The sequence below is a fragment of the Idiotropiscis lumnitzeri genome, chromosome 1 (genome assembly GCF_059441095.1).
Source record: "Idiotropiscis lumnitzeri isolate Australia: NSW breed Sydney's pygmy pipehorse chromosome 1, RoL_Ilum_1.0, whole genome shotgun sequence".
NCBI classification, from domain to species: domain Eukaryota; kingdom Metazoa; phylum Chordata; class Actinopteri; order Syngnathiformes; family Syngnathidae; genus Idiotropiscis; species Idiotropiscis lumnitzeri.
The window spans coordinates 1,947,527-1,962,780 of NC_142391.1; the positions used below are offsets into that span (position 1 = coordinate 1,947,527).

Below are 15,254 nucleotides of genomic sequence, written 5' to 3' on the forward strand. Positions count from 1 at the left end.
TTGGTGACGGCTTGTAAACATGACGAGGATGTTTTAATGCTGTGGTTGGGTGTTCAGTGTACGGCGGCGGGCAAGGTAGGGATCCGACAGCCGCAGCTCTTCGCTTTCTAGAAGCTTCCTAAAATAAAAACAACAACATTTCAAGCCTCGGGATAACTTTTTTTCTTTGCGGAACAGGTTCATGACTTCATTTGAGGGACAACTTTCTAATTTTGAGGAGTAATGAGGATGAAGCGCGGATTTAATACTAAAAAAAAAAAAAATCAACATTATAATGGATGAACAATACAATAACATAAAATAGAGAAGCACTGGTTTGGGTGAAAGCGTGTCACCTGTACGCAGAAATTTCGATGTCCAGCGCCATCTTGACATTGAGCAGGTCTTGGTATTCTCTCATGTAGCGCGCCATCTCCTGCTTGGCGTCGTTTATGTCTCGCTCCAGTTGATTGATCCGCATCTGGGAACGGAATGCGAACCATTTGGATCGATTTACTAAGGGAGAATTTGTTACGTTCGAATGCCAATCCAATTTAAATGTGCAGCTCTGGGAATTTACAAGGTTCCCATTTTGACTGTACGGAGCTGGATTCTCTCCAAAAAGTCCCGTGAATCGTACGAGACATTTGTGGGAACTTTGTGTGTAAAGGCTTGAAAGTTCACCTGGTACTTGTCCACCTCGTTGGCCTGCGTCTCCTCCAGCTCTCCCAGCTGCTTGCCGAGCGCTTCAACGATGTTTCTGAGCGCCTCGATGTCAGAGGATCGGGCCAGGAGCATCCTGCGATACTCGGAGGTCTCCTCGCGGATGGCACGTGCCGCCCGGCGGTTCCGGCCGTCCGCGTCCGCCACCACGGCGCACTTGCTCCTGTACCAGTCCTCAGCGACTTGCGTGTTCTCTCCAGCCAGCCGCTCGTACTGCACGCGGATGTCCCGTAGCGCCTCCCCCAGGTGGGGCCGCGCCGCCGCCCTTGGCACCTCCTCCACGCTGATGTTGGCCACCTCCAACTGGGCTTGCAGCTCCACGTGCTCCTCCGCAAAGACCTGACAAATGACACGCTCGCTGTAACTAACCATATTCATATTTTTGGAACAGCAGTAGTGAATTTATTTTCATTTGAAATTTGCATGAATAAGTGCTACTTACGGTTTTAGCTATGGGCTTTTATTTTGAAGGCCAACTTCCTGTTTATGGGAGTTTACACGTAAGGTAACTTAACGAAGAGTACGGCCAAGAGTTTCGTATCGATCCTCAGAAAAACGGACGTTTCTTTTTCTAGCACCCCCACTGAAGAGGCAAAAGGTGTGTAAATGATTCATCTACGTATTTTGTGTTTGTAAATATTGCGAAATATGTTAGCTCATTGTTTGCGTGTGTTTTTAAATGTGTTTAGCTCTTACGGTGATTAAGTTTGAAGGTTACACGGTTATGGATAAATGCTGCTCAAAAAATATATCGCGAAATCATCAGTCTCATCCTTGATGATGAATAAATTTCACGACAACACAGACACGTTTACACATCGGAAACTGATAGGTTGTGAAGCTCGGGAGAAATAACATCGAAGGTCCGGAAAGAGGAAACAGTTCTGACTCTCGTCGTTAAGGTGTCTGATGGTCAGGACCAAATTGACCCTGAGTATGTTCCGTCTTTTGTGATATCAGAGGTGGGATGGAATTTTTAGAGATCAGAATCCGAATCAAAAGTGTGTTAAGACACAAACGGAATTTGTCACTATGAACTCTGCTGACGCTGCCATTTTTCAGGATTTTTGGAATTTTCCGCTTATGGAATTGTAACAGAGATGAGGTGGCTAGCTGAAAACCCGGAAAGACCACCTGACACTTCTCACTGTGTTTTGCAGCATGTTCTGAAGTTCTGTACAAAAATCTTCTGGATCTACAGCCAAAATAAGTAAACAAAAAAAAAAAAAAGCAACAAACATTTTTGAGGAAGACCATCTCGTCGCAAAGGGACGTGACGGTGGTTTGGGCGTCCAGGTAGCAGAGTGCCGCCCGTCCCGCCTCCTCCCGGGCCTGCATCAGCGCCTCCTGGGCGTCCTCCCGCTGCCGGACCGCCTCGTCGCAGCGTTCCGTCACACGCTCATGAACCTTCTTCAGGTAGTCGCGCTCCGCCTCCATCTGCGTTTTCTCTCGGCTTTCCGATTCCATCTCAACCCTCAAAGTGCGCGCCGCCTCCTCGTAAAGCCCGCTCAGGCGCGACGTCTGGCTCTTTCGCCCTCGCAGCGCCTCCAGCTCGGCCAGCAGCGCCCGGTTATGGAGCTCCAGGAGTCGAACCTTCTCGATGTAGCCTGCGAAGCGGTCGTTGAGGTCCACCAGCTGCTCCTTCTCCAGCAGCCGCGAGCTGAGGACGCCAGCCCGGGTCGGAGATACGGACGCCTCCATGAGCCTCCTGTGGGACTCCGGAGCTGCAGGTGAGGAGCAGGATGGGGATGATTTCAAGCGGGAACCTCTGAAGTCGTCCCAAGGTCGACGGCAGAAGACGGAGGAGCTCATGGTGATGTTTTTTTCTTTATGGGAGTGAAATGGATGTTTTCAGAAGAAGTCCCCCTCGTCCTGCACACCATGGGTGAGCATGAGCGAGCGTTTGTGCACTGCACCAGCTCGGGGATGCTGCAGAACACAGACTTTAAATAGACACGCACACACACACACACACACACGAGTGATGTCACCAGCCATTCGACCAATCGCTGACTGTTGCAGTGAAGTACACGCTCTCTCCTCAGTGCAAGCGTGCTAGCAAAGAACAGACAGTACTGTGCAGTATAAAGCCTTTTTTTTTTTTTTTTTTAACAAATGATTGGAATAGCAGCACGGTTGGTGTTGCGATGCTGAGGGGGGCGCGTGTGACCATGGGTAACGTGCTTTTTCCCGTCGTAACGCAAGAAAGTGTAATTGCACATCCACTCCAGTAGTTGGCAGTGGAGCTCTCCTTGCCCATTGTGCACTGTGAGTATGAACTCGATGGTGTCGGTTTGTTTTGCAATGAAAATGATAGTATTTATAGTTGCGACGGTGAGTGGGTGGTGGTGGGGCGTGAATTGTTTACTTCTTGCTCGGGAGTGGGGGGGGGACACGGGGGACATAACGTAAAATAATTGAGAAGCGGTCAATTAGTGCAAAGTGTGACGAAGACTGTTTAATTCAAAGTTGTAACGCAGCAAACATTCCCTTTTTGGGAAGAAAATGCGGAATAATGAAGGACGGCCATTTTTATGCTCTATATAATGATATTTTATAAATGTATTTATTTTAACATATTGATTTAACAGTTATAAAATGGACTAAATTCATACTGTAATGTCAAATTTGTAGCTTTTTTTGCACATATTGTAAGACTTTTTAAAATTTTGGTGATTTTTTTTCTCCTTTTAAATGTCTAAACAATACTTCTGCGCACACTGCCCCTTGATTTTTTTTTAAAGAAACAAACATGGCAGGTATGCTTAAAGTTGAATTACAAATGAATGAAAACACTTAAGCATGTTACGAGTCAACAATTTACTCTTTCTCCTGCCAGTCATCACTCATTTCAATCACTAGGTGGCGCCCTATCACTGCATGTAATGTGAGTATTTGTGACGTCATTGGGCTGCTCTCCCAGTAAAATGCAAACATTTATAATTATTTTTTATTTTTTTTATTCAGAGTTTATGTACAATGAAAGTCCCCCCCTGCCTCCCACTTCGGTAAAAAATAAGTACATCAAAACATTTTCTTTTAACACAGAGAAGCTTTGGAATGTTGCTCTTTGAAACATTTACAAGATCCATTGGAGCAGATTTCGGAAACAATGTGTCAACTGCATTGTCACGTCTACATTCGGCCATTTTTACATTCGATGATGCAAAAGACTGAAAAAGTCAATATGCTGCATATAAGACATCCAAGAGGCTACATACATGAGCAGGTGTTGCTTTGGTACAAAACTCATCCCTAAAAGAAGAATATAGTCGTGGAGATGAAAAGTGTGGGTTGTGAGACGTTCATCTCCCCTACCAGGAGAGCTGCACATGTATCATTATGTCATCATTGATCTATACAGTGCTTTGGTTTGTTATCAAATCTCTGTCCGGAATGTCCGCAGTGAAGAGACCAAAAACGTGACAGACAGAACACGTGTCAGCCTTTCAAGTCAATGAGGCCATCTTAATAGCTATCGCAAAAACAAAAGAAATCAGCACCACCCGACACTGTGCTTTGGATGTCTAAACATGTTGAGTGACATTTTCTATGTCATGTTTACATGTGACATCTGATTCGAATCTGGTTTGACACGATAGCTTCTGTCTCTTGTTGTAAAATTGGACTCAGATATTTTTTTTCTCTTTTAAATCATCTGAACATGTTTTATCCAAATCGAGTCCAAACATGCAATTCATAACATCTCTGGATAAAAATCAGTTTAATGTTGCAACTAATGACCCTGGGTGCGCATCACAAATGTGTTTAAATTGGATTATATATATATATATATATATATTTAATATTTGGTGTAAACATACAAATTGGATCAAATCTGGATTAAATTTGGTTTGATGTCACAATAGAGTTTCCACATTGTACAGTGTTTTTTTTTCAATTCTACAAAATCTGACAATTTTTAACATTAATCTCTTACAAACCTTATACACATTTTACATTTACATTTGTTATGAATCCACAATCTAGATCAAATCTTGATTAAACTTTGTTTGACATTACTGTGAACACCACACACTTTGCTCAAACTGGATGGAACATGTGACAGATATGAGATCATACCCTTGTATAAATATATAAGAGGGTAGATGATTATTTTTGCATCTTGTTTCTCATAAAATAATTAAACATTTAGAATCCGTCTGAATGTGTATTCATCAGATCTGGATTAAATTTAGTTTGACATTTCAGCATACGCCACCTTCAAAGTGGGCATCATCTCATGTATAAAATGAATTTAACATTCTGTCTATCGTCACCAATCTGAAACATTTCATTTACATTCAGTCTAAATGGGCAATCTGGATCAAATCCGAATTAAACGTCATTTTTGGTCAAAATCGAATAACAAATTACAGGCATTATATTTGACCCTATTTTGTGAATTTTTAACCCCCCTGTAAGAAGAAAGAAACAAACAAAAACAAAAACAAACAAAAAACTTGGTTGCATGTTTTCATCCTCGGCGGCGGTCCTCGTCAAATTGAGGAGAAGAGTTTGAGCCTCTTGCCGGGTGCTCTGCTTCCTTTGGCTTGCAGCAGCATCCTGTGGCCCGCGGGCGGCTCCCTGGCGGAGAGCGGACAGTACTTGATGGTGTGCGCGTTGTCCCCGTTGGCGCTGCACAGCGGGCACGTGTACGCCCGCAAGATGGGGCACAGCACCCGGCCGTCCGCCGTCTTCAGAATGTGCGTGCCGTACACCTCCTGCGGGGCGCCGTTATTCCGGCAAAACACGCACACCCTGGGCTCGGCCTTGCCGCCCGGAGCCTGCTTGCGTCCGCGCTCCGCCACCTCCGGACACACCGAGGAGGCGCTCCCCGCGTAGCCGGCCGCTTCGTCTCTGTCACCGGGCGGCCGCTGGCGGAGCAGCGAGAAGCGTTCCCGGAGCTCGAACGGCGAGTCGTCCAAGCCCAGCGTGGCTTTCAGCGACTCCGTTATGGAGTTGGGGCCGCTGCACGCCGGGCTCCGAATCCGGTTCGGGGCCACGAGGGTGGACAAGCCCAGGTAGTCGTTCCAGAAATTGAAGGTGTAGTCGTACGGAGACAAGGAGCGGCGCGCCACCAAATCCATCGCGCGGGCGAAAGTGTCAGCATGGGCGGCTTGAAATGCGGGAGGTTCGCCTCTTCTTCTTTTCCGTTTCTGTGTCTTCTTGCGATTATTTGTGGTTCCTCCTGCTGCAAGAGCTGGTTCCAGTGTGCGGGACAGTCAACGTGCAGGCGCGGTTAAGTGTCTGTCATTCGCGGAGTGAAGGGGGCGTGGTTTTGGAGAAGACGCGCCACAGTCAGCGCCCCCCCCCCAAATGAACATTTACTCTTTTACAGAGTCTTCCGTGCTTATGGTTAATCAATATAATAATTCATCAGGAGATGCTTGCACCAGATAGTCCAAAAACATAAAACATTCGCAAACCCACATTTGAGTGCACAACACAGACTCATAAAGTATTCAAAATAAAATTGCATTGCATTCCAGACCAATGTAAGTGACACACGGTTCAATTTTTTCGGTTCCATTTCTGATTGTAGAAATAATCTTAGCGCGATATGTCGTAATTTTTGAGAGTTGAACTAAATGGACTAAACCGCTCGCATGTACAAAGTGCATGGCCCTCGCACCCTTGGCCTCTCAAACAAAGTTTCCTCTTAGACGGTGAATTTACAGTGAGTGAATGTAAAGTGATGACCCCCCCCTCTCCCCTCCCCCCTTCCATGCACCTGCTGTGCCCCCCCCAAACCGCCCCACCACCTCCCTTTCTACCCCATTGTTTCCACCTCTCCACAGTAGGCCGCTCATTAATATGCATTAAACCCGCGTGCGCGTGATGCTTCCACGTGTGCGCGCGCGCGCGCGCGTGTCATTAGCCAGTAAAACAGTCAGTCACACAAATGACTTGAGCTTGATAAGCAACTTGACTGTGAGCACAAAGACTGTGATGCACATCATTTGCACACGTTTGATGAGACACTGAATTATTCCTCACTGTGAGTGTCAATTGAGGGGGGGGGGCTTTGGGGGGGGGGAGTATATGTAATTAAGCTTTGAAAGAGAAGACCAGAATGATGCCTTTTTCAGTTCATTTAGAAAAGATTCACTCGCCTCACCCAACAACACTTTGAAGGCAACAATATAAATGTGTGACGCATGTGCCAGCTGAACACAAGACCCCCCCCCCCCCCCTCATGCCCCCTCCCCCCCTCCCTGCATCAATTGCATAAAGTGCATAATGTGTCATTTTAGCTTGGACGTCCCCAGACACATGGAGGGTGGGGGGGGGGTTGCTTGAGAGTCAGGGGGGTGTAGTGGTGGTGGTGTGGGTGTGGGTGTGTGTGTGGGGGGGGCGGCTGTGATCCCTCACCTCTGACCACCCCTTGAACGCCCTCCCCACCACCCACAGGGAATATGCAAGTGCGTCTATCAACGGTTGCTCCATCTGCACATCCCAAATTGGGGACCCAGACGGGTGTGGGTGTCCCCAGCGGCAGCATCGGCGAGCCGCCAACAAGCCAAGGTCAACGGGGGGAATTGAGGAGGGGCGGGCGCACATCAAGTGCTTTGTCACCAGCTATTACTTAACCCTCATTTTGCTCTCTCTCAACACCCCCCCTCCCCCTTTTATCTTTTTTAAACACCCGCATCCTCCTGATGACATTGGAGGTAGGCGGGGGGTTGGGGAGGGGGGGGGGGGGCAACAAAGGGAAAATGGGAATCAATTTCTACAGGCCTGCTTTAAAAAAGCAGACTGCATGCTGGAATATTAATAACGTGAAGGTCTTCGTTTGTGCTCAAGAGTCACGTTGGCGATTTGGAAAAAATGAAGATACGGTTAAATAAATGTTAAAATACGTCAATATAATTTATTATTTTTCATAGACAAAATTTTGAGCTTGAGCCCTAAAATGCATTGAGAACGCGAAAAGGATCAAGTTTCATATTTGTGATTCAAACACCTGAAAAATAAGTAGCGAGGTTTGAGACTTTTTTTTTTTTTACTCAACGATTGAGGTCTCACCAATACCGATACCAAGTTATCGATACCACTGCTAATTGTGATTTGTCAAATTTCCGTGAAACCAATGATTTAAACATTTTAAACAAAGACCTTTCGTTTAGTTCCGACAAAAAGCAAAGCATTCACTCTGCAATGGAGAATCCAATCGCAAAAATAAACAACTAACTCTGAATTTGATGCAACCAAAATTGCAGATAAAATTCGTAAAAAATTTGATAAAAATTAGCTTCAGTTCAAAATAAATGAAGAACATTTTTTTTCCCTGAATGCCCCAAAAAAATGCAGGTAGCAACATCTCCATGACTCACGTCAAGTTTGCGTCGTCACCTGTTGCCGGGCAGAGTTCAACAGGCTGTATCGTAACAACCCCGCAGGATAAAGTGTGAAATTTAAAAATTCAGAAGCTCGTCGACCTCCCAAAAAAACGCTTCTGAGATCATAGCGGGAAGTGTCGAGGAGGCTTTAGCAAGTTTTACAGCAACACCCCCCCCCCTGCAGCGAGGCCACCTTTGTTGGGTTAACTAACAGCACTTCCCACCAAAGAACGCCAATCCTTTTTTAATGACATCTTTGGACAAAATCCACCGACGTGCTAAATGCCTTGAAGGGCCGCCGGGGGCCCGCTTTGAAAGCCGGCGACGGGTCGAGTCCACTTTGGGCCGTTTAAGACCACTAACACCAAAAGTGGACGTTGCCCGTTTTGGATGGAGTGTTAAACGAGAAGGAGAACTGCGTGAGGATGTCGGAGACTTTGAGCTTCGCGAGCTGCTTTTTGTGATCCGAACATCGACTGTTAAGATCTGCCGTGTTATTGAGCTGTTTTTTTGCGAGCGAAACAGAGAGGTTCGATTGAATTACGAGAAGCATGTCGTGAGCTGTCTTTTTGAGCTGCCTTTTGTGGACGAATCATAGACCGCAAGCTGAGCTGACTTACGGAGTTGCTTTATGTCAGTGCTTCTCAATTATTTTCTGTCACGCCCCCTCCTAGCGAGAAGAAAACAATTCGCGCCCCCCCCCCACCACCCTGTCTCCGCCGCAACTCTAAATTATAGCATTTTCGTTGCAAAACAAACCTACACCATAAAATTAATACTCGCTGCGCACAATGGACAAGGAGAGCGCCATTGCCAACTACTGGAGTGGAGGTGCAATTACACTTTCTTGTAGTACGGCTGACTGATTTCAAGAAAAAAATGAATTGCAATTTTTCTGGCTGAAATTTAGATTTTTTTTGTAATTTAAAAAAAAAAAAAAGATTCATTCTTGCGGTTTGTTACCTCACAGGGAGCACAGACGGGAGCCCGCTCGGGCAGTCGAGGCGCCAGATTGGCCGGTCTCAGCCTGGCGGCTCGAGTTACTGACGGCCGAGACGACAGTCGGCTGCCGTACGTTGGGGAATACCCGCGATGGCTCGCTCTTACTCGTCATGCTGTGGTGGACTTGCTTTCAATTGCGGTCGCTCGCCAGGGAAAAGGCCACCAATGGGAATGGAGCCCAAAACTCATATTGGTGATTTGAAGAGCTTCGTGTTGTGAGCCAACTTAGCTCTACACTGAAGGCTCCATTTTTTTGTGGAGCACATTCAAACAAGCTGGAGAAACGAGGGCTGTTGAAAACCAAACGTGCCAAATGTCCGACGGCTGCGCCGCCTTCCTTCTGAAGTGGACTTTAAAGAATGCGGACGACCATCTGGACCGCGATCCGCTTTCAGCTCTCGTGGCCGATCGGCTTCTGTGGATGTCGTCAACAATCGGAGAGGTCGCAACGGCATTTTTTATTTGGTCAGCAGCTTTTTGTGACCAAATGACTTTTGGTTGAAATCTTACGTGACTTGTGCGATGTGTTGGATTGCGTCTGTTTGCAAAGTTGGAACCCCAAAGTGACGATGTCGACATTCACCCGCGTTTCCGAGCTGCTTTTTATCAACAAACAATTTTGTTTTTAAATGTTGCGTTACAGTTGTGGTGCATTTCACAGCATCTGTTTGTGATGTTTGACAAGAAGGAGCGCTGAGGGACCAACAAACCAACGTTGGGCAGCTTTTTGTGAGCAAAACATATTTCATGTGGCCTTTTTGTGGACAAATGACTTTTTAAAAAAAAAAAAAAATCGGGAACCAAGTTGAAGCTGAAGAATGCAATCGAGCACGTTTTTGTGGACAAAAAATGAATGATTTTTGTGAACGCTAGACTTTTGCATCCAATCTCGCGTGACTGGTGCAGCGCACTCGCAACGTTTGAGAGTCGACTTGCCGAGTCGCTTTTTGTGAACAGCTCAAAAAATTGCGGCGACGGATGGACAAATCGTGTTGTAATGAAAAAGTCAAAGGCTTGCGATTGGCCGCGCCCTCGGTCACGCTTTTTGCCCCGAAACTGACGGCATATTTGTGACCTCATTTCCCAAGGTCACATTTTAGACTCTTCTGTCATTTCCATCTTCATTTCAAATTCACGACTTTCTCTCTTTTTTTTTTTTAGCATTTTTTTAATATCTACACGGTGGCGAGACCGTGAGGATCACCCGAAGACAAACTTGCACCGATTCTTTCCTCTCTCCTTTTGCGTCCCCTGGCAAGCATTTCCCACTCTTTTGTTGGCCAGGATCCGGGTTGCCACGGCGACCAAACCATTTCTCATCTAAATATTCCCGAGTTATTATCTATGCTAATGAAATGCCGCATGCACACATTGGCCATTATGTGGCTTCATGAAACTATTGTCTGTTATTAGATGCCAGGCGCTTTATTTCCCCTTTCAGCTTGTGCGTTGACTTTGTGACCCACCCACACACACACACACTCACACACACACACACACAAAGAGTGTCCAGTTGCTGAGCGCAGCCGTGCTATGCTGCTCATGTGTTTGATTGCACTAATTGGCCTGCCTCACGACGGCTTTGTGCTGCCTGGCAGAAACCAAAGAGGAGGATTTCCAATACAGTGGAGCCTTGACTAATCGGTTGCAGCTGCCCCCCCAAAAAACACCACCAAAACTTTTTTTTAAAATCATTTTTCATTAGAAAATAACATTCAAGTGTTGTATTTTATGAAATAAATAAATATAAATAGCAGAGCATAATTAGAGACAACAGAGTATAGGCGTTATTATTTTTTTTATTGTGGCTGTGTCAGTAAAATTTGCAATTTTTTTTTGCAGGGCATAAAACGATATGCCTGTGAGTTCTTTTGTTTGTTTTCAACTGTCCGTTGCCTAAAGGGTTTTATCACGACTACGACATTGATGCTATTTGTTACCTTGCGTATATCGTTTTGCATTCTGTGTTAGCATGAAGCTAATGGTCTCTCCAAAAGCAATTTTGTGGTTCATAAAAAAAAAAAAAAAAAAAAAACATGATTTATTTATTTTTTTATTTTTCCATTTTTTTATTTATTGATTTTTTTACTTTGGTATTTATTGTTTTATTTTTTTTACTTCTCAATTTTTTAATTTAATTTTTTTAATTTTTAATTTTTTACAATATTTTATTGCAGACAATGAACGAGAATCTAAATAAATAAATTTAATTTGTGAAGTTTAATGACAAGCCCAAAGTCCCTGTGTGTGTTTCGCTGTTCGAACATATTTAAGATGCCTCCTTTTTTCCTTTATTCCTGGTAATTTACAATTTACTTTCTATTATGACACACTTTCAATTTGACTTAATCTATTTCATGAAAGAAGAATTCCCTCCTCCTTTGATCACATAATCATGACATACACCATCACCGCTAGCTACTAAGTTGCTAGCAGCTAAAGAGCTAGCATCTCGCCACATAAAGTAAAAAAAAAATCGATCAAATGATGGCATGTAACTCGAAAAAACTCACCAGTTTGGCCAGTTGTAACTCAAATGACTTTTATTCTAATATTTCATACCCTAAATATATGCAAGCCCAAAACACTTGATTCCCATTTCTATATCATCTCCAAACATGAAAAATAACAATCCCCAGCATGACATTTGGACGACAACACTACACAACACTAAGCAGCATTGTTCTCTAATAGAATATTTGTGACTTTACAAGGAAGAATAAAAGAAAGCTCCACCAAGCAGATAAACTGAAAAAAAAAAAAAAAGAAAAGCGCATGTGCAGTTAATATGTGCAGATTGGTGGCTTTGAGCCAGTCGACATCGCATGAGGCGCTCATGTCACCGACGCTTATCTCCACGTCCGCCTCCGAACGGCTGAATAAAACATGAAATTATGTCATGCAAATGGAGGCTTCATCATTTCCTCGCCTGCCTGGCGGTTGTGCACCGCGGGGACCGACCAAAGCAGTGGGGGGACTCCCCCCAAGCAGGGATGGAGACAAAACCACAAAGGATCCGTCAAAAAAAAAATATAAAAAAATCTTAAAAAGTGAAGCCCTGTGAATTTTTTTTTACAATGCTTTACTTTATGTAAAAATTTATTACATTTATTTTTTGGAATGTTTTCATTAAAATTTGACACAAAGCTATGAAAGCCGCACCAGAAATAAAACGTCAATATCACACTATGACGTAATCAATTTTGTTTCACATTTTAGCATGATCATTTTCACGGCAGAATTTGACTCATTTGATGTCATAATGTTTTTTTTTAAATATAAGTTAAGCGTTATAATTTGAGAAATTTCACATTTTCATGAGATATTTTTACAAAAGTTTAACATTATAATTTGAGGAATTTCACATTTTGAGCTACATTTTGCATCGTAATGTAATTAATCTTCACAATTTTCACACATTAAATCTCACCTTTTGATGTGGTAAGTTTCACAATTTCACGTGCTCACCCTGATCATTTTGGCATTCGGCAAAGCAAATCACGTGTCCAGTTTTAAGTCCAATTCTAAACCCAAGCGCCAACTACTGGCCTGGCATACACATTACAACGTTTGTCCAAATTTTTACTTGAATCTTTTGGACAAGGGTTTGCGCTTTTGCCGTTTGTTCTGGAGTAGTGGACGTAGACGTTGTTTCAACATCCAATCATTGAAGCACACATCACGTAAAATCGCCACCTACTGGTCTGGCATGCATAAAAATTGCATAAAAGAAAAAAAACGACACACATCCGCAAAACTGAAATGACATTTCTTCTTTTTGGTTGATTAAAAAAAAAAAAACTTTCGTCGGATTTCCATTGGCACTTTAATTTGAGATGACTTTCCGTGTCATTAAAACAGACATCGCCAACTACTGGCCTGGCATGTTCATTACAGCCTTTTGCTACATTTATTCATTTCAATTTCGCTTGTTTTGACAATATATCATCAAAACCTTTAAAAAAAAAAAAAAAAAACACGCACACAAAAAAAGCCCTTTGGCGATGTAAAACTGTTGTCGAGCTTTTGTGAATGCCGTTAATTGCCCCCAAAGATGTCGGCAGATGAAAGCCCCCGGTCTCTTCACGCCACTTCAAAAGCAAATCAATGATCTTTTTTTTTTTTTTCCTTTTTACATCAAGAAACTCCGATCTCTCCGCCTCGCTTTTTTTTGTGCCGCTTAATCTTCAGATAGGCTTGCTTTATTCTCTCCTTTGTCCACTTTGTGTCGGGCTTTTGACACTCAGAGGATTAAAGGGCTGCAGCGGAAATGATTGTTTGTGCTTTTCTTCCGGCCTGCCATTGTAGAGGTTTTCGTCTTCCGCCTTGAGCGAGAGAAGAATATAAAAAGCAACAGAAAGTCGCATTACGGGTAGCTGGCGATGCCATCTTTAGATCTTGAGGAGGATTCAAAATTCATGTCCCAATATTTATGGACCCGATTGTATATAGCCCGCAAACAAACAATTGCAAAATTCAAGTGATGGCAACGTTTTTTTCTTCTTCTTTTTTTTGGAAGGAGTTTCTCAGGCGAACTGCGACATTAAAAAACTCTTTTGCATCAAGAAGATGAACTCCGTGTGAACCTGAACATTGCGGACATGTTGTCCATATTTAATCTGATCTGATTGTTTGGCTTAGCTTGCTCACAAAGAGGGTTTAAAAATAAATAGGCAGATAAGTGGAAACAACTCAAGTACAATAAGCCAGAAAACAAAACAAACGAGCAGCAACATGGATCAGGATTTTTTTTTTTCAAATTCGTGTAGTTTTCCATCTTTTTGCATACTTCCAAATAGATTTGTTTAAATTTTTAAACTTTATTTTCACATTTATTTAATATATATTGGTCTAATATTTTTGTTTTTTTGTATAATTTTCTAATATTTTTCTGCTACTTTTGTCATTGATATATTTTTTCCTAATAAAAATAAACAAAATAAATGTCTTATGATTGTGTATATTTCCATCAGATATGTTTTGTTTCCAAATATTGCAGTATTATATTTTTATTCTTATAATTTTCATTTAATATGAATACTTTTTGTCATAATTGTATTTTTTTTCAAACATTTTTACATAAATTTAAAAAAATCTTCCAACTTGTTTGTTTTTACATTTAGTATTTTTGTACATTCCCTTATTCATACACTAAAGATTTATTAACTTTTTTGTGATGATGGGATTTATGACAATATTTATGTGATATTCTGATATTGATTTCCTCCTGTTGCTGCGCTGCGTGAAAAGGGTGTGAAGTCGAACATTTTTCAGCTTTGGAGGTTAGTAGACTTTCCCACTGCTTGTCCGTGCTGACTTTTTCCCCCATGTCAATTTTCTGCAGAAAAGGTTCGAAGATGAAAAACGTTGAAGTTGACTTTGCAAATTACTGTAAATAGGACGATGACGTCTGTACCAGTGGCGCTTGGCCAATAGAGGGCGCTCGAGTGAGACAAACCGTGGTCACAATATGACTTTCCATGAAACAAAAAAATGCAGTAAAAATATATCTAATATAAAAAAAACTTCCAAGTTCTGTTCCGAGTGTTGATCAAAGAATGTCAAGTTTCTCTGCGTCTTGCTTTTACGGCGTTGTGAAATGAACACGGTAATTGTCACTGTAAGAAATTGACCTTCACCTTCCAACGAGCATGTGGCGATGGCGCAAAACTCAATTAGGGGATTGATTGCTTGGCTTTCAATGTCCTCGATGGCATCAAAAGCGGACGGATGACTGGTCACCTCATCTTTTGTTCAGAAAGCGATCGACTCCGCCAATCAGCTGTGGCCTTTTTTTTTTTTAAATGCGCCCCCCTTTTCTCGCATGATGGCTCTTAACAATGTCTTGAAAATAATGCGATTGAGTGTCTTGTGAAATATTTGTCTGAACGTGTCCTTTTGCGTCGCCAATCAAAACCACGCTAATGCTAATGCTAAAGCTATCGAGTACATTAATTGATTACTAAAAGCAAATAAGCTGCAAATTTCTGGAGGATGTTTTGTTCAAAGGCTTCCACATTTTCCTAATATGTTTTTAATTTTTCACATTTGTACTTTTTACTCAAACCAGTGAATTTTTCATGTAAATTGTTTGTGTTCATGAATTATTTTTGTTTTATTTTCTAATTATTTCAGGGATTTTCTGTCCATTATTTTTGTATCCTTTCTCTAATTTTTAAAGTCTAACATTTGGTATTCTTTTGTCGT

At 42.7% G+C, this 15,254-nt stretch overlaps 1 protein-coding gene and 1 pseudogene across 1 annotated transcript; both read right to left on the reverse strand.

The window, feature by feature from the left end:
* Nucleotides 1–33: 33 nt before the first annotated feature.
* neff2 (neuronal intermediate filament family member 2) lies at nucleotides 34–2,641 on the reverse strand. The gene is made up of 4 exons (XM_088305822.1): nucleotides 1,942–2,641; nucleotides 664–1,041; nucleotides 336–460; nucleotides 34–118 (listed from the first exon to the last, which is right to left on the reverse strand). Exons 1-4 carry the CDS (start codon nucleotides 2,512–2,514, stop codon nucleotides 34–36), a joined length of 1,161 nt encoding a protein of 386 aa, XP_088161948.1. The 5' UTR covers nucleotides 2,515–2,641.
* Nucleotides 2,642–3,698: 1,057 nt separating this feature from the next.
* Nucleotides 3,699–5,948, reverse strand: LOC148342603 (nanos homolog 1 pseudogene; annotated as a pseudogene).
* Between the last annotated feature and the right edge of the window lie 9,306 nt (nucleotides 5,949–15,254).